The 20,513-nt window shown below is 43.6% G+C and overlaps 1 protein-coding gene across 1 annotated transcript in view; it reads right to left on the bottom strand.

Moving 5' to 3' along the window:
* The window catches only part of ZW10 (zw10 kinetochore protein), a 187,447-nt gene that overhangs the window by 144,615 nt on the left and 22,319 nt on the right, over positions 1–20,513 (bottom strand). The window contains exons 2-5 of the mRNA XM_069224379.1: positions 17,373–17,507; positions 6,337–6,438; positions 3,784–3,861; positions 164–323 (exon numbers count right to left, since the gene is read on the bottom strand). Coding sequence (XP_069080480.1) covers positions 164–323; positions 3,784–3,861; positions 6,337–6,438; positions 17,373–17,507 — 475 coding nt within the window. The remainder of the gene's footprint in view (positions 1–163; positions 324–3,783; positions 3,862–6,336; positions 6,439–17,372; positions 17,508–20,513) is intronic.

The following is a 20,513-nucleotide window of genomic DNA, read 5'->3' on the forward strand; positions in this document are numbered from 1 at the left end:
CTAAAGACTCCCAGTATACTGACTGGGATGTAATGACTACTGATGTAAAGCCTGCAAACTAATGGGAACATACAATATCATACCATTTAATGCAAGGGACTATCAAAGCTATAGTATGTTGCCATTCCAAATCAAGCACAAACCTAAGCAAGAAGCTTGGTACCTTTGGTTGGAGGGAGTTTCCATGTGACCAATTGCTGCCACTCCTCCCCAAGGTGGCAGATCAGTTTTGTCATTTGAACAGTCAGTTCGATCCGCAGGGCATTTAGCAATTTCAGCTCACAGCCTTTCCTCGCTTTCAGCTGAGTCAGGCTGGTCTGTGCCTAAAAGGAGAAGGGACAATGATTAGCATGGCACCTTGATAGTCACAAAAGCAGTTTTTCAAAGGAGGGCACCTGACCTGCCATCATGGACTAATTTTATTCTAGCAAATTCACCACTTTCAGGCTACTTATGAATTTGTAAGTGTTACAACTCAAGCTCAAGAGTTCTCATAGTTAAATTCAGATTCTATAGGGTAAATATTTAGCTTTTAGCTTGTCTCCTGTACAGTATCTGCTTGTTGAAGAGTTACTGCTCTGGGCCAGACAATAGCAAGGTAACTTTTCCTACATAAACACTCCTTCCTGGTTCACAATGTAAAGGACAGCAGCTACAAGTTAGATTCAAATTGTGAACTGTAGTCTCTATAGATTGACAGATCCAAGAACTCAAATCTAGCATTTACAAGGCCTTGGCTCCAATCTCATTACTCTATAATTGCTGAAAAACAGCAACAAAAAAATTGAGAGTGAATGTTTACTATTCCTTTTTTTAGCTAGCCAGTTGCTATTAGTCAAGTGAATGCCAGTTATGAAAGCATGATGGCCAAATGTCCTCTCATCTATTACTGTATGAATAACCCAGATGTTTAATCAGCAAAAGAACAACTTGCAGAAGGAAATAACATTTTCCTCTGCCGTCAGGGCACAACTGAGGGGATGGAACGTGGGTGTAATTGTATGTGAGATGTGACCACTGACTCCACGTTGCACTTCGCCTAGTACTACACCTTCACATTAGTGACCACCAGCTTCAATCTACCTACTGACTTTATCTTAGCATTAGACACTGTCATGTTAAAAGCTGCAAGTGATTTTCCACGTTGTACAATGTGTTCCGTCTTGTTTTTGTGTATTTTTTCCCACCAAGGGCATAGGTTGGTAAGAACGTCCTCAGACGGCAGGGAACGGTCTTGTTTTGGGTTGGCACCTTGGGATTGTGGCCACATCCCGACACGTTATTGTCAAAGATAGCCGAAAGCAATCAGCATTTTTTGAATAACTAAACTACTGCAGGGAGAGGAAAGTCTGGATTTGCCTCTCTTGTTTGTTCAAAGTATAAGAGGCCGAGACCAGATGGACCGGGGACAGAGCAGATCTCAGGTGCATCCAGGACGCTGGAGTGTGTCATCCTTCCCGTGAGGATAATTGATCTCTCGCTCCTCGATCGATTCTGGGATCTGCCGATTTGATGCTGATTAGGAGAGAAATGAAGGAGGGTTTCCCTTGTCTCATGGTGATGCATACTTTTTAATTAATTATTTGCTTTGCATTACAATATAGCTACCTATATTTGCTGCGTATATTGCAGTGGAGAATCGTTTGTACATTATTGCTGTGACCATTTTTAAATGTGTGCTTTCAACATGCTAATATCCTTTTAGGAACCTTGCATAGTGAAATAATAAATGTCTTCTTTGGACTAAGAAGCGCATTCCAGAGATTTGTATCAGTGCATGAGTGTTTCAGCTCGGTCATTAGTGAAAAGCAAAACAGTGGGGAAGTACAAAGTACTCAAAACCACAATAATTTTACCTCAAGCAGGCATATTGAGTAAATGTGGTTCTCTATTCCACCATTTGTGAGGTGCTTTCCACCTGACAATTGTCTCGGGAGAGAAGAAATTAAATTTAGAGAAAACAGATGAGAAAAACTTAAACTAGTCATAATGAGGACAGAGAATGTGCAAGGCTATAGGGTTTTATGTGATGACCTTCTACACACTGCCTTTTAAGTTGACTTTACCTCTTTCCAGATACGTAATTTAAGAGGTAAAACAATGTATGGGCAGTTCACTGACCAAGCTCTATTTACTTTGTTAACACTAACACATTGCAACTTAGTTTAAACGTATTACACTTGTACTACATCTTTGCTTACGTTTTGCCTCCAGTGTTCATGTGTTCCTGTTAGTTGTCTGAAAGCAGAGACAGATGTCTGTGGATGTAAGCAACCTCCACAGTCTTTTGTTGATGAGGCAAATAACATTGCATTAAATCCAGGTGAGGTACTGAAAGCATAAGGCTGACAAAACAGACTGCTTATTTTCTAACAAGAGCCATTCATATTTTGCGTGGAACTAATAAAATGTGCTCAACTGTCAAGTTTTATGAGGCTCATATTAACGGACCAGAAAAGGGAAAACGTCCATACTGTGAAGCTGTGTAATAAACACAACAGCTGAAATGTTGCTGTAAGAAAAAATGGCCTTGCCCTTTTCATCCTGAAGGAAGGAGTTATTTTAGCAGTAGACTTTTGTGCACTTCTGATAGTTTTAGAGTGCTGTTCACTGTTCTAAATAACCAAAAAACAGAAGTGGAACGAGAGTCGATCCCTCATCATTCCACGTACTACCATTTGAGAAAGGTACTTAAGATACCTTGGTTGGGTTAGGATTAGACACATAGGGCCAGTGGTTAGGGGAATGTTGAAATGCAAACTTCCTACTTCATGCCTGACGACCTAAAGGGACCAGGAAAACTTAGTATCAGTTGGCATATAGGATTAAACTAATACTACTATGCAATTAGTCATCTAGTTATAACTTAGGAAGCGATTGCACTAAATGATTAATGATATGTGATGAAATATGATTAGGTCATATTTCAACTTTGCCCTAATGTGTATGTGACTTGCTGAGCTGTTCGTAATATTTAGAACTGTGTATGTTTGTGTGGTGTGTCTTCCGATTCAGGGAACTGAAGCTTGTCCTTGCCATTTCAGCTGGAGATAAGAGTCCCCCGTTTTTATCTGTCGAATAGTACTCTGTCCTATATTAGATTAACTTGTTGGGAAGCGTGAAGGACAACGGTCAGTTTTAATGTTCTCCCAAAAAGTTGCAGTTTCCTTTCAAGCTTAGGAAATCTACCCTGTATGACCCATTATATTTGCAGCCAACACAACTACCTACTTACCTCCTCTCCAAAGACAGTGAGGATCCCCTACATGGGATTAAAAGAACTACTACATCAGTAGTACTGACTATTTGTTTGGTTCACCGCGCAAAAAGAAATGTCTTGTGCCGCTATGTAATAACATTTATTGCACAAATCACTGGTACTCGTTTTATTTTTATTGCAATACGAGTGACTGAGTTTTACATGCCTTGATTCACAGTCCATATCTCCCCTCCACCCCCGAAGGCATCCCATGCTGAGGCTTTGTCCCACTCCTCACCACTCAAGTGCATCCTATTTATTTGCTGCAGAGAGGGGAGGGGAAGGAAAAAGATATTAACAGAAAGTGAAATGGTAATTTGCTGCTGCCTTAAAGACCCCTCAGACCAGAGATTGCAATTGCCATTCTAATGCTACCACTGAGCAAGCAAGAGGTGGCTATTCTAATTCTGAATACCCCTAATTGACATCCATGCCAAAGAAGATGTTTCTTTGATAGTGAAAAGAATCATATATTAGTATGGGCCTTAAAAAGCTTCAATTTTCACTGGCATACAGAAACCTACCTCTTCCAGATGTTGAGCAGCTGCAATGTAGTTTTTCCCCATAAACGCACAATTGTATTCTTCGATTGCACTATCAAACTGTAATACAGCCAAAAAGATAGTTGTTCATTCTCAAGTAACATGAAGATGCTGGCATTCTGAAGATAATTATAAGGTAAATATATACCACTTTTCTTTAATGCTTAAGCAGTAACTATTATATAGTGTAATAGTATTCGCACAATTTCTGGACTGCAACAGTACTCTTGAGCTGCCTAGTTTGTCACAATATTTACCCATGCTGTAAGAAAATAAGTTTTGCTATTTTTTTGCATCCATCCATGTACGTCTTCAAGACTAAGACCAAGTCTTGTTATCCGTACAGAGTTTGGTTATCCATAAAGATGTTAAAGTGACTTCCTTGTCTCTTGTCCTCCCTTTTCAGTGTCTCACTAACACCGGGACGTTAACAGATAGTTTAGGTCCCTGCATTTGTAACAAACACAGATAATCAAGTGTTACATTGTAATTATTTGTATATTTGTCCTAAGACCATACAACATATGTTCATGAGAAGAAACTCAAAAAACATCCACCAATTCCAAAACACAAAATAAGGTTTACAATATACCAAAAGCACACAATCTGAAACAACAAATACGTACAGTACTTCACGTACAAATGCATTCAGAACTGACAGCAGAGTCAGGATTGAATGAGACAGCCAATAAGTTAAAAAAATTAAAAAACGTTTGGTCCTGCAGCAGTACCACAAGACCATATGGTGGGGAGCTACACTGGGTCCGAAAAGACAGTGACATACCCCTGAAATCTTTTTTTAAGTTTTCTCGTCTCTGGGATTCCATCTGGGACCCCCAGAAATAGGCTAGGGGTTCAGGAAACTCCTACACTGCCCCCTTTTATATGCTTTTAATAATATTCTCAGGGCTCTGGACCTAGTCCCCAAGTCCTGTGATGGCAGTTGCAACATTTCTCTTCATATTGCTGCCACCGATCACATTGGGCAGCCTGACCAATCAGAATTCTTTTTTTAACTTTTTTCTCATAGGAGTCTCACGGCAACATATATCTAAAAACGTTAAACCTTCATTTCTCTCAAAAGGCTGAACAGAATTACGCTGATTCACAAAAAAACACGTTTTCTGAGCAAAGATCTAGCTTTCTGTCAAATTTGGTTTTATTCTCTTTTGCCATTTTTTCTGTATCATTGTCTAATTTTCCCTATGGAAATGTAATGGGGAAGAAGTGTCCCCCCCACCCCCGCCCATACCCACCCTCTTTGGCCCTCACTTGATGGACCACCCAAAAACTTCACAGGAAGGAGCTGAGGTAGATGAACTTTTTTTGGGAAAGATTTGTGAAGATGTGATAAACACCAAAGTTATTAACAAAACAAAAGGTTCTTCCTATCTAGGGTCTGACCTAACTAACTACACAGCAGTGCCTGCCAGTGTGCTATATACATGTACAGTTAGGACACAGTTTCTATAGGAAAGGCATTTTTTATGTAGCAATGTTTGACAAATTTGCACGAAAAAGAACCCTCACTTTGGCTTTGTTATGTTAAGTTTACCACAGATTTGTCAAGCGGTGGGGTCAAGACCTTTGGTAGGGGAGGTGGGGGTTCCCAAAACTGGGTCCCAAAAGTGTATTTTTCCCATGTTAATTTCCATAGCAAAGTTTGCTCTTGGATACCGAAAAGAATAGTGAAATGGAATTCCACCAAATTTAGCAAAGAGTTAAAACTTTACCCAGAAAGTTAGCTTTTGTTATTTGGTGCAAGTCTGTTCAGTGATTTTTGAGAAATTAGCATTTAGAAATGTGCTCTGATAGGCATGAAGGGGTTAGTCCTGGTACAAAGCTCGAGAAATATGAACCCATGGAGTCTACATATGCTCTGACTGGTTCATTCAAAATTAATGAGGAAATGTCCTGGTCTCAACATTGAGAATTTGTTGTGGCAGCCATTACAGGACTCAGTCCACAAGTTTTGAAAGAAAAAAAAAAAATGAAGGCCACATAAAGGGACGGGATGGGCACACACTGCCCCCCCATGAGACAGACACATGGATGTTTAAACTATTTTGGAGGGCCTGTCATTTGAAAGGTCATCAGCAATATAATCAATTATGTCATTTAAAATGTCATGAGTGATGTAATAGGTGATGTCATAAGTAGTGCTTGACAAGGGTACGAGTTATTTCTAGTTCACTAAACTATATGGAGAATTTCAGACTTTTTTGTTTTAAATAGTTACTTCTTACTCATTTCAACACCTAACTATAAGGTCACTTAACTACTGGGTTTTTCAGGGAATATACACGCACACATGTCTTCTTTGTTTGTGGTTTATGTAGGGAGTTATTATGCTGGGTATTCCACTGTACATCGCAATGTTTGTTAAGGTTACTGTATATTTAAATTCCCATCGCAGGCTTAGAGCTCTTTATCAAATTAGGATTGGATGTGAAGAAAGTCATTTTATGAAACTCAGAAAAACATAACTAAAAATCCAAGTTGTAAAAAATATCTTTTAACTGTTAAATTTCTCACCTTTTGAAGCTGTTTGAGCACACTGAGAATGACTGTATTTTTCTCCAGCTGTTCCTTCAAATCCGCATATTCTGTAATGGCCACGTGCAAATCCCGGCTAACCTAGAAATAAAACACACAACACTGTGTTACAATGCTGCAAGGGAGTTGCAGACCTCACATGTCCAACACTGCTGTACACAACTGTCAAACTGAAATCCACATGTGATTTGAAATAGGTTTGCAAAAATATATTCCCATAGCCTGGTGGTGATGACAGACAACCAGGTAAATGTGGAAGCTAAATAAGGTTGGGTTGATACCTCAGGCATTGGTGTAATGGGAAGGTTAGACAACCCTGGTGCTCTTTTCAAACACCACTTTCTATGGTTTTGCAAAGAATGAATGCACATAACTGATTAGTTCACGGCCATTGCATCAGTAATGCTGTATGAGGATTGCTACTGGCTAATACTGCACATACTTTTCGATTGCCCTTTTCTGTGTGCAGTTTTCTGGGTTAATTTACCTTGTCTATGTCTCACAGCATTCTAAAGAAGTGTGGAGTGGCAAGTTGGCACCACACAACAAACAGCTCTTATTTATATTTAAACAGGAATCATAATATGTACCAAAATAGTACAGCGTGTTTTCACGTTTTTAGCTCACAAACATTAGAGGTGAATGGCTCAAGAGCGAATACATCGAATGTCCTTAACTGAATAAAAGTAGGTTACAATACCAGAACACCTTAAATGAGGCCACTAAAATTACTCAAGGTCGAAAACACCTTCAGACACATCTTGTTTCTCTCAGTGGAATCAGACGTCACCAAAGTTTCATCAGGGAAGAGTGCAGAAACGTGGACTTCGGCAAATATGCTGAGTTAGTCGACTTATAAATGCTCATTAGTTGCTCCCTATACGAATCCCATGTCAGGTATCCAAAGACGTACCAATATATGACAGGCAACAGGAATAAAGCTTGATGGCACACGTTCAAATGGCAAACGTGCTTTTGACCTTTTCCCGGTGTCAGCGCACATGACAAACATGAATGTGCATTAAGGACACCTTTTTAGACGGTGACTTTCATACCGTGATATGTATTGCAAAGAAAAGGTTCTCTGTAGGGATACATCAAGCAACTCATTTCTCAACAATCATCAACTTTTACTACTGGACCAGTCTATTCTTTTTGCCTAAGTACAACCAATCTGATCGTACATCCTTAAACTTCCAAACCACGTTGCCAGTCAACAAGTTCACATGGCAGTTGTGTATTGTTAATTCATTAACTTATATGTCATATGAACTTTTATTCATGCATAAGTCCATGGACACATTTTCCTCATTGTCCGATAATTACATATGCCGGTGTCCACATAATAACTTTTCTTTGTGGTACATCCTAATTGGTAGCACGAATATCAACCCTGAAGGACGCCTAATGTCCACTAAAAGGAAGAAACCGGCTCCTTCAGTTGTGAATCCTACTGCAGTTCTTTAGTAATAATCATGCTCCTAAGAGTATGTGCTGACACGTTTTGGCCTGTGAGTAATGGCCTCCTGAGGATGCACTTGAGATTAAGCATGTTGCTTGAACTCGAGTGCATTCCCAGGGTCAGGAAGGTCAAGAATGTCTCATGAGACATTCTTGTTCAAACTGTTTTCGAGGGCCTGTTGGGCAAAGGGTGCAAATGTGTTACCTGTCGGAGATCTAGCAAGCTCAGGGTACAAAAGGGAAGCCGGCCGTACATCTGTAAAGATTGGCGCCGAGTCATCGCCGTGTACTACCCAGGAGATGGAATCCTCAACCAAGGACTAATGCGGTGAAGGGCGCAAAATGCTGCTGTTCATACCCAGAGCAGAGCTTGGTGATCTGAAAGGGGGTACCAATTGTGTCCTCTTTAGCAAGTGCGATTATGGTTAGCTCGTTGGATTACGTGAAACTTGCAGCAATGACATATTTTAATCAGTAGTAGGCTGTCAGGTCTTTCACATAGATAAACAATCGCTTTCTGGAAAACTAGTATAGGAGAAAGACCTGAAACATACAGTCCGTGTTCTTGGGCTTCTTGTCGACCAGTGGAGTTAAAAACCCCGCAGGCAGGTGGAGAAATCCCGGAGGACCATATCTTGTTTCCCTGCTAGCCAAGTCCCCTGGCCAGTAGTGAGACATCACTTAGAAGTCTGCAGCCAGTGCCTGCAGAAACCGACGCAGTTCACAAGCGGCTCATTTGCTGCATGTCCCTTCTAAACTCCGAGGTTTGCAGCAGCAAAATAAGACCAAACTATGTCACGTCTTTGTATTCTGAGACTGAGCTGTGCCTATAGCCTCTAACCCTCACTGCTGGGTGTGTCCCCGGGATCCTAGATTATGTGCTTTAGAACAGACTTAAGTCCCCCAATGTACCTGCTTACGTGGCACAAAGGGTCTATGGGCGGGCCCGACTTTATTTAGGCTGTGGATCTGCAAGGCCTGCACAGTTGAGATATGAAGTCCCTTTTTTTCAGCGTAACCGCAACCATCTGTGCTTCCTCCAAACGATTCCATGAGAAGAAGAGGTTGAGTAGAAGAAATTAACATCTTGCAAAGGAAGCTGCTCTACAAGTTGAAGAAAACACAGCTATCATGTAAGCAAGCAATGGGAACTCAACATAGAGGGGATACTTTTCTTAAAGGGCCAGGACAGCACAGGAAAGAGACTAACCTCCGGGTCACCAAAAGCAGAATCTCCTAACCACAACACAAGAGATCCTACACCTGTCTAAATCCCCGAGTAGTGCTGCCCCGTTAGAACAGAGTACCACTGTGGGATGTTACAACAATTATGCTTACATTCTGAATTATCTATTTGTGTAGCATGAAGTAATAAAGCTTTAGCATGTTTGCCCTCCTCTGTGCAGCTCCACCTGTTGTTGTTGCTACTGCCTCTGCAGCGTTTCGAACTCAGAGCCTGCCTGACTCTCAGTTCAGGGCCCACCTCCACCCGCAGGCTCCTGCCTGCACCTCATCCCTGGTGGCCTATTGGCCATCTGTGAGTATCTTGCTGTCTCCTTTTACTTCTGCTTATTTTTCTGCCATTTTTCTTTTCTTTTATCTTTTCTTTCTTGTCTCTTTCTCTCTCCTTCCGCTTTTCACGTGCTGCTGCTGCCCCAAAGGCCCTGCCCCCTACCTCCCTGCGCAACACTTTCCTTTCCTGCCCTCCCGCTGACCGGATCACCGCCTCCGTCCCCTTCTTAGTGGCAGCCGCTGTGTGGCTGAGCTAAAGGCGTGCAAAAAACAAGCCTGTCTGCACCCATCCACGCCTGGATCACGCCCAGCTCCACAAACCCTGGTCCTCTGACCTTCCATTGCTACAACACGGAGACCCTCCAGATGCTGAACACAGGACGATCCACCCGTGCCCTCTCACATCACTCAGAGACACCCATGGACCGTTCTCCTGCCTCCATTGCCATCGCACCCTCGCCCTACACAAGGCACCAGACCCTCCAGCTGAGGAGCCTTCAAACACCAGCCTGAAGCATCTCAGCTGCATTCCCACCATTCGGTCCCTCCACAAACATGCCGTAGAACTCTGGGACCTACTGGACTCCACCTGCCAGAAATCGTCTTTCTCACTGAAACTTGGACAAACCCATCATCTGCACCAGACATCACCATCCCCAGCGACTACAAACTGCCTCTCAAAGACTGGCCTTCTCGCCCAGGCGGCAGCCTGGCCATTGCACACAAATCCTCCCTCTGTTTGACAACCGATGTAGAAGAACACTCCTCCCTCATGGAGCACCTCCATTTCTAGAAACATGCCACACCTAAGTCAACCTTTTGCGGCACCCTCATCTGCAGGTCTTCCGGCCCCCGTCTAGCCTTCAGCGACTCCATCTCCGCCATAATTTCTCCTCACACTCTCGCCTTCTCAAACTACTTCATCCTCGGCGAACAGGGTCAAGTCACAAAAGGACTGAAGCAACTGGTCACCTCGCCAACATACATCCTAGGACACATGCTCAACACCATTTTGTCCCACCAGCAACAACATCACCGTCGACTGAACACCAGTGGATCAATTTCACCATCATCTCACCGACCATCCACCTTCACACCCTCTGAGCCCCAAGCAGAAAATGGAACCGGATCACTGAGGAACCGCTCTCCAACACCCTCAGCAAGTCTCCCCAGCCCGCGCCGCAGATGCTAACATCTCAGCACGGAACTTCCACTAATGGATCTCCGAATGCGCCAACACTCTAGCACCTCTCAGTAAGATCTCAGCTCTCCCCCGGACTCCAGGCGCACCTGCAGACGGCTAGAGAAAAGATGGAGGAACAGCAAGCCCCCAGAAAACTTAGAGGCTTTCAAAGTGGCCACCAAATCCCACCACCACCTCATCAGAATCACCAGGAAAGCAGTCTTGCAGGACTGCATCAGCACCACCGCTTACAACACCAAAGAGCTGTTCGCCGGGCCAAAGAGTCTGCCAACCCCCAATCAGAAACAGCAAGCATCCCTCCATCTCAAGACCTAAGCGACATGCTAGCCAACTTCTTCCACTGGAAAAGCAAAGACACAAAACAGCCTCGGATCCCAAAACCCTCTGATTCCTCCAATAACCCCCCCAGATCCGTCCCATCGAACCACTACAGACTGTGCACCGCAGGACCAACCGCCCACGGACGAGACCAGCACCATAATGAGCAGCATCCACTTCAGAGCCCTATGGGCCTCTGTCCTCACCACATTTTCAACAAGGCCAACACATCCAAGGCACCCGAGCTCCAACACACTCTACAGAGACAGCCCACCTTCCTAGAGGACTGGAAGCATGCAGAGACAGGCCCGCTCTTGAAGAAACGGACGACCCCCTGGACCTCAAGAATTACCACCCCATCTCTATCCTGCCTTTTCCGGCCAAGGTCATCGAGAAGGGCAACAATGCTCAGCTCCGTAAGCACATCGAGGACAACATCCAGGACACCTCCCAATCAGGCTTCAGGAGCAATCGCAGCACAGAGACCGCCCTCCACGCCGCCACTGATGACATCCGCTCGCTACTCGACCACAGCCATTCAGCAGCCCTCATCCTACTAGGCCTATCAACCACCTTCGACATGGTCTCAAACCTCACCCTCTGCTTCAGGCAGCCGGCATCCGTGGGAAGGTCCTACAGTGGATCCGCTCCTTCATGTCTGGCAGAACTCAGGGTCAGACTCCCGCCTTACCTGTCAGAATCTACGGAGATCAGCTGTAGAGTTCCACAGGGCTCCTCCCTGAGCCCCACACTCTTCAACCTCTACATGGCCCCGCTTGCAACCATCGTCAGGGACCACGGACTGAGCATCGTCTCCTAAGCCGATGATACCCAGCTGATCATCTCACTGACCAAAAACCCACTACTGCCAAGAAGAAGGACAGCTGTCTCAAGCTTAAGTCGGACAAGACTGAGATCCTCATTCTGGGACCATCCACATCAGCCGGAGATTACTCCTTTTATTACTTTATCTCTGTTAAAAAAAATGGCCTAGACAAACTATTATTGAATGTTTTTGTGTGTACTGTTGAGTTATGACTCTCTAACACACATCCCCTTCTCAGAGTAAGTCTTAGACTGCTTGCCTCACCATCCTGACAGTCAAGTGCTACAAGGCTGTATTTGGAGCTGAGGTTTCAGTACACCAGTAGGTAACACCAATTATGTCAGATGCAAACGAACTCAATTACCTCTATTGTGGCCTAGTACTTGTAGGATGCTGGGCTTTTGTTGCAGTAGTCCCCCACTTTTTGCCTGGTATTAGACACAACTTTGACTGAAGTGCTCTGGGTTTCTGCTAACCAGGTCCTTAATACCAGTGTTCTGTCCTAAAAGAAATGCACAATTCTTCCCTCATTTGGCAACACCTTTGGCACACTTGCGAGTCCCTAGTAAATGGTACCACAAGTACCTAGGGCATGGGAACCAAAGAGGGTCCCCAAGGACTGCAGCATGTATTGTGCCACCCTTTGGGACCCCTCACCTAGCTCATGCAGATTGTCATTGCAGTTAAAAGTGAAAACACAACATGGCACACTGCCTATGTGTCATGCCCACTAACACTGCATGCAATATATGTAAGTTCCCCTACAGCAGGCGTTCCAGCCCTAAGGCAGGGTGCACTATATTACAGCTATATTAGAGGTGCCCCCGGATAAATATACCAACAACTAGGGTGGTGGCTGACTGGTCTTAACCAGCCTGCCACCAGCAGACAGGTTTCTGACCCTCCCCAAGGGTGAGAGCCTTTGCTTTCGGGCGGTCAGGAACAAAGCCTGCTCTGGCAGGGGTGTTACATACCACTTCTAACAAGATGACCTGTGAATTAGCATTCCAAGGCAGGGGGTTTCAAAGAGCCTATGGAATGCAAATCTGCCTTCCCTGAGAGGGGAGGAAATGTCAACCCCTTACCCAGGGCCTATTTGGCACCTGGATAGGTGGGACAATTAGTAGTCAGAGAGGCGTGTACACTTTCAGGCCAGTTCCACCCCTAAGGTGAGCTAAAGTCTGCCATCCTGGTGGTGGCAGAACTAGAAACTCTGGGACAGGGTTATGCCCACTTCCCACAGGAAGTGGTCACATAGAGGGCATAGTGACCCTAGGGGTACATAGCCCAATGGCTACTGCCCAGCACTCCCCTAAATTCAGTGTTTAGAAGGGCCCGTGGCTCCAGAAAATCAAAACCCTGTCAACCTAAAAGAAGAAGACAGATACTGAATATATGCAAAATCAAGAACAGAAGTCTAGCTTCTGACTTGCCCCCAGCCCCATCGGCCTGCCTGTTGTCCTCGACAATTGCACCAATTACGACTTGTCCTTCAGCTGCCAGTGCCTCCAAAAGCCTGGGAGGACTGCCACCCTTCAACCAAGAGCCAGGAACTCCAGTGGAGTAGCTGAGCTGCTCCCCTGCATCCTCTGCACGCACCCAAAAGAACTGTGAGAAAACGCCAAAACCAGACACTGGAAATCACCACTTCACCTGTGTCCCCTAGCCAGAGCTGAAGTGGGCCAATGGTGCCAGCGTGGTCCCCTGACCCTCCAGAAACAAAGCCAACCTTGTGTTTGCCAACTGTGGACATCCTAACGCCACCTGCAGCCTCTCTGTGCAGGCCCCCTCTCCACCATGAATGAGTTGGTGACAAAAACCATGGGCCTCAGAGCACCTCTGCACCCATCCGCCACAGGAGAAGAGAATCACAGGTGTCCCTACGTCCCTGAGCATCATGAGACCTGAGCTCTCTTGTTGGTTCAGTCGGACTGGTCCCCCAGTTCCAGCATCTTTCTAACCAGACCATTCCCCATAGGATAACATTAGGGCACCTGATGCTGAAAAGCACTTCTGCACCAGACACCCCAGTGCCTCCCATAGTGACCTGTTGGTGCTGCCTTGAACCTTGCCCTATAGTTACCTCAACTCCAGATGATTGGCGCTTTGAACTGGCTTGCTTATGGCCACTGTTTTACTTTTTATTTTCAGTTTGTGTGACAAAAAGTCCAGTTAGTAATTTTCAACGCAAATCGCTAACTTGAGTAAACCTGAGACCCACTGCATTGCAAATGTTTGGTTTTTAGAGTTGCCGTTTGAAAATGCCACTTTTAGAAAGTGGGCATTTTTTTTTTAACCATTCTGTGCCTCTGCCTGCCTGGGTCAGACTGACAGTTGGGCCCTTTGTGAATTCCTTCTAGACAGTGACACATAGGGAGCTGAGGAGTGCCCTGCATATCCTGATGAGTTTCCTGGGCTAGAGTGGGGAGGAAAGAGCCGACACTTACACCTGTGCCTGTCCTCACACAATGCAGACTCCAACCCCCTGGAGTGCGTCTGGGGCCAGGCAGGATATTGTGAACAACAGAATTTCCTTTGAAATTTGCCTACTTCAAAAGGCAGAAAGGAGTATACGTAGTGGACCCAAAACCCCAGACTTTCAGATTACTTCTGGATCAAGAGTAACCTCTGTCAAGGAGAAGAGCCTGATGCTTGAGGAGGACCTGTGACTGCCTGTTGCTTTGCTGTGCTGGTCTGCTTCCTCTGCCTTAGGAGGGAAAGGACTGGACCTTGCTTTCTGTAGTCCTGCAAGTGTCTCCAAGGGCTTGGACTGAGCTTGCCTCCAGTTAAGAAGGCTCAGGAACAGCACAGACTCCACCTATAACCCTCTGGGTTCACTTGCTGTGGATCCTAACTCGCCAGGTACTGCCTACTCCAGTCTCTAGGCCCCTGGGAGTGAAAGTTGGTTGAAAAACAAGAAAAAACAATTACACCGACTCCGGATGACGCCAGGACCGACGACGTTGCCTGACTCCACAACGCCACCTGTAACCAAAGCCGTGGTCCCTGCTGGAGTGTGACGATACCACCTGACATTGCTGACGTCGTGGCATGACCGAGACACCCTGAGGTCGTCCCACCGCGTCTTGACCCACCGGACATGGACCCCTATGGTGTGTAAGGAGCAGACGCCACATCACCTCCTCTGCTCTGCTGTAAGGAACCAACGCCGTACCAGATCCAGCGACGCCTCACCTCCCCAACACTGCACTGGCTGGTTTCTTCATTGCCAAAGGTACTGTACCTGAGGGTCTGTGTGACTCTGTGACCGGTGCCACTGGCATCGGATTGTTGGGAACAACTATCAGGACACCATGATAACACCAAATTGAAGCACTTGTGTTTCCAAACGTTATATTGAAGTTTAATTTTTGAAGATTCATAACTTTGCTTGTGTATGTTGAATTTTTGTCATTTTGATCTTGTTGTACTCAGATAAACATTGACTATTTTTCTAAACCGGTGATAAGTGTTTTTGTGGTGTTTTCACTGTGTTACTGTGTGTGTCGGTACAATTACTTTACACATTTCCTCTGAGATAAGCCTCACTGCAAGGGGGTGAGCACGGGTTATCCGAGCTGTGTATCTCCCTTACCCTGACTAGATTGAGGGTCCCTGCCTGGACAGGGTGTAAACTGACTGCCAAACAGAGACCCCATTTCGAACAACAACATTGAAATAGCTAATAACTGAACTGTACAAATATTTTAAAATATAAAAATATATTTTAGTAGGTATAAAGGAAAATTTTTTGTAATTCTATGTTGTTAAAAAATATCATAGTATGAAAACAAATCAGAACACTTTAGTTGGTGATTTGCAAATGTTAAATATTCTTGCTGAAACCCAATTTCCAGACATTGTTTATGTGCTATATAGTTTTATCAGTAAAACTGCACGTTAATGTAAATGTTTGTGGCCATTTCAATGGAAAATGTGCTGTCTGTAAATGGTAGTGCACTAAAACATCATGCTTCAGTGACATATTTATTAAAAGTGAATTTTTAAACATGAACTGGGAAATATTCTTGCCCTGATTGCTATTCTATTTAAGAACTAAGGGCAAGCCAGGTGTCATATGCACCATATAAGTGAGCTTGATTCTTATTATACATGGAGCAAACATTTAGTCAAGTAAAAAAATAAAAATAAAGTTTTCTTTTGTACAGCAGAAATGGTAAACTCCCATATTTGAAGGTGCTCTAGTATGTGATAATGACGAAAAAGGGGGCCCCATAAAACAAACCAAAATATTTATCTAAGATCACACAATTTGAGACAAGTTTATAACTCAAGTTCATAATGATTAGGTTGAGTAGATTATTTAAAGTTACTAGTCCTACAGGGCTAGTAACATTTTTATGATTTTTCTAGGCTATCTTTTAATGTGGTGGCTCCTGAAAAAGACAATAGGCTTGCCTTATATATTGATATGGTGACCATTTGACAAAGCAATTAGGCTTGCCTTATATATTGATGCAGTGACCCCTTGACAAAGCCAATAGGCGTGTCTAATATTTTGATGTGATAACCCCTTGAAAAAGACAATAGGCCTATGTCATTCAAAAATTAAACATCCCATTATATCAGGCTGTTTTTTTATGGTATGAGGGAGAGAGGTGTTTCATTTTTGAGGCTGTGATAAACTATGGGTTAAATGTGATTTCAGAATGTCCCCAAAACCTTCCCTGAGTAGGGCTTGGACTGTTCTGCTTTGCTACCTTCAGAGAGTCAAGCTCTAGAATGGGGTGTTTGGTTTCCAGCGAGGAGACAATTATGGACTAATTACTTGCACACGCCTCACATCCAGCACAACTAATAACGTGATTTCTTACAAAAATAACATATTAATAAGCAGCGAGTACTGCAAATACCTTGAAACCTGGACATTTGTGATGGCAACATTTTATACAGTAATGCCACTCACTGGGCTAATACCGTATTAAGGTGTGAGGCAACTATTAGTATTACACCTTATAATCACTTAGCTATTTAATGAAGGAGATCAAAATAAGCTGGAGCTGTATGGAGAGCATAGTGGTACAGCACATTCTTCTGAAACATAATTTAAACAGCTGTGGTATTAGGACATTTTTAATTGGTTTCTTGCAGCCACCAAGTCACCTCACAGTCCAGACACCAAACAGCAACTGACCACATCAGATTTTTCTACAACTCTCATTCTAAATTGTAAAGGAACTTAGAGGCATAAATATTTTGTATTCCAATATTAACAGAAACCCAAAACTTGGCATACAGCTCTCACTGCTAAGAAGGCAACCCTCCCATCTCCAAACGTGCTCCCCAGCTGTATTTCAGCAAGACAAACATAAGAAAACTGTTAAAAACGTATTATATATTGCTTCATATTTCACTTCTGCAATTTGTGTTATAAACAATGGGTGTTTCAATTACCTCTTATGTATGCAATATTCTGGGCTCTGAAATATGGCTGATCTTGGGGAGTTTCAAACATGTGACATGCAAATCCCTGCACGCTGCAGAAGCAATCATTCCACTCACTGTGTCATTCTGTTGACTGTAATCATAATCCCACAATCCATACTTCATCCACACAGGACACCAAAATACCACAACTTTTAGACTTAGGCTTAAAATGTTTTCACATGAATCTTGTCTACCAAAATCAAGGAGACCCTGCAACCCACAATTTCATGATGCGCAATATCATACCTCATTCTCAATTCGTGATCTTAGCTGGTCTACATCAGTGGACAAGCCATCGACTTGAAAGACCAAATCCTCTGTGCTTTGCATGCTGGGTAGAAACTCATCATATTTGTTATTGATCAGTTCACATACTTCACCCTGATGAAAACAAAGGAAAAATGTCCCATTATATTTATTTCACTGAGTTTGTAACATATCATTTGTATACTACTGCCATTCTATACCTCTCATAATCTTCTTTCTAAATTGATGATGTTGTCAATCTCATCTTCACAATCACAACATTTTTCAGCTTCCTATTCAGATTACCTTACTCAAAGTGTATGGTACGTTTCCACTCCATATGCACAACCTGGATTCTACTGTTGTTCCACTTGCCATTTCCAGCCTCCACTTCACCACTCTCACACAATTTTGTAATATTGTCTGGCTTCATGTATTCCCCCAGGTTTGTATCTTCTTGCCTTGCTAGACAGCTTGAGGAGATCCTTTTCTCTCACATCCTTGTAAACGTCTCAGTAGCTCACCTTCCTCACAGTTGAAGGTATGGTTAGTTCTATCTTTTAAGCTCCCATTTCGCTTGATCCATCACTTACAGAAGGTCCCTTCCACCGTCAAGGTGTCCCTTTTCACCTTACTAGTGTAGTAAAAATGACATCTCTCCATTTTAGCCTCCGATTTCCTGAAATTGTGACTGGTGGTCACAACTGTCCTCGCCCTACGTCAATGTGATTCAGCCTCTTCCACCTCCAACAACTTTCTTTCCTCATCAATTTTATTTTGGTCCTTGGACTGCTTTGCCAATGTCTTTGCTGCACTATTATTTAGGTTTTATACAGAGCACTGCTGACTACCCAACACTGGCCTCAGAGCACTAGGATTCTCAAAGAACTGAAGCATGGCAGGTGGGCAGAACATGTTTACATAAACTTTGGAAGTGCCCTGTTAGGTGGTGCTCAATGAAAGGAATATGATAGCAAAGACTTTAAAGATACACGTTCAAGGCAAGATGGAAAGTGTACAGTCTTAGGCATCTAACCAGGACAGTTATGAATGTTTGAAGGAAGAAGAATTATCAAACAAATGCTGTGGAAAATAGGTGGGTCTTCAGATGTTTTTAGAACTTGACATAAGCATCCCCAGAAGGTAGCAAATGCTGATCTCCCCTTAAATGCTGGACACAGGAGAGATTTCAAGGTACGTGTGATGTGTTCTTGCCTATTGAAACCAAATAACAGGTTGGTGGCAAAGTCTGGAACTGTCTGAACAGTCAAAATGGTTGGTTTAGGAAATTTAGCATACAGACTATACAAGTAGTCCAAACACAGCAACACCACTGTGAAGATTAATAGATTTTGTGGGATCAATGTAGCAGAGGCAAATCCCACTTTAATAGGCAAAGCTGATGGAAAATGGTTTGGGAGACTTCTTTTTTAGAAGAGTTAGCAGTCAGTGTTAAAGAATATTCCCGGGTAATAATATTTACCCACAGTCAAAGAAGGCAAAGGTAGAGAGAAGAGGGAAGAGTTGATTTGCCTTCGAAGTAGAACTTTGATTTTCTTTTTCTCTATTGAGGAATAACCGTTGTTATCCCTCTACAGCTGAACATGGGTGAAACAATGAAGCAAATTAACAAGTTTAACTAGCATGTACTCCATCTTGTAAAAGCCTATCTTAAAGGCACTCAAGATGGCAGTGAGGGAGGCAAATAAATGCGGAAGAGTGATGGTGACAAGACAGAGCCGTGTGTAATGCTACGGTGGACATTTGTGGTCCTGGAGAGGAATGGTCCCAACTAGATTTGGTGGGAATGGTTAGCAATAAGAACTCAAAGCATGACAGTGCAGTGTCAGTTACAGGGGTTTTGGTGGACACAGTCAGCCAAAAGGATCAGAGTGTAAAGGAGGTCTGGGCAGGTGCAGAAAGAACCTCTTCTCTTATATAAATAAAGTTGATCTCTTTACCCTGGCGTGGTCTAAAACCTGATCCAAACCACTTGGGAAGCTGTTTGCCTCTGTGTGTGTGTGGTGACAGTTGGCAAGTAACAACTATTTTGAGTGCCTAATGATGCACAGTAGGCTTGTGGTAATTCTGTAACTTGAGGAAATGCCATCATCAGCAATCTTTTTTTAGGACAGGATAATACTGGCATGCTTTCAGGGGTGAGGGAGTTGTTGACTAGGCTAGGGATCGTAGGTGTTACATATTGGGAGGCCAAAGTTGATGAATTCAGAATTACAAATGTCACAAGGAGGTGGCAAGGGTAATGGGAGTCACGAGGGTGCCAATTCCATCAGTGAAGAAATAGATCAGGATCATCATTCACTAACATGGAAGGGACTGGCAAGCTAGACATGGAACTAGGAGACAATTTTTGTTTGAGGGACAATGCTATTTTGCTTATATACTAATGGCTTGCATGACTTTTTAGTGGGTAGATGTAAGGATGTTTCCAAAATTAATGGGAAGAGTGGGCCGGCTTTGGTTTATGCAGATGATATTGTTGGCTCGCACTATGAATGGTGTACGAATTGCGGTAAATGCTTTTGTGGAGTTTATGACCGACTAGATTTGGATGTGAATATTGGTAAAACGCACTATGTGGTTTGTGGAAAGCCTCAGAGCAAACTAGGGGTTGTATCTATAAAGGGTCAAATGATTAGCCGTGTGTACCATTTCCCTTATCTTGTGGTGACCTTTGATGATAAAGGTCTCTGGGTCCCCTGTATTTCTAGGCGCTTCTCAAGTTATAATGCTGCAGTGGGTTACACTTTTGACTTTTCAGCCAGGGTTGAGAGCAAGCCTATTCTACCCCTACTCAAGGTGCACAGTTTTTTTTGTACGGGCCCCTTGTTGGGGCTATTGCAGCAGCATGGTGCCTCAAAAAGAAGAGAATAGTTTTTGTAGAAGGTTACTAGGAGTTGGGCCTAATACTCCTGGGTTTTGTTAGCATGAGGAATTGAATCTGGGGTTTGTAGAAGACAGTATCAGGATTGCTCCACTTGTTCTGTGGATTTCTATTTGGACCAATGAGTGTGCCTCTCTAAATAGGGAGGTGATTCGTGATTGCTTGGCCTGTGACTCTGGTCAGGCCATTCCTTGGTTAAGATATGTGCTGCTTTGCTCTTGAGACGTCTGGAGTTT

This window comes from Pleurodeles waltl, chromosome 3_1 (genome assembly GCF_031143425.1).
Source record: "Pleurodeles waltl isolate 20211129_DDA chromosome 3_1, aPleWal1.hap1.20221129, whole genome shotgun sequence".
NCBI lineage: Eukaryota > Metazoa > Chordata > Amphibia > Caudata > Salamandridae > Pleurodeles > Pleurodeles waltl.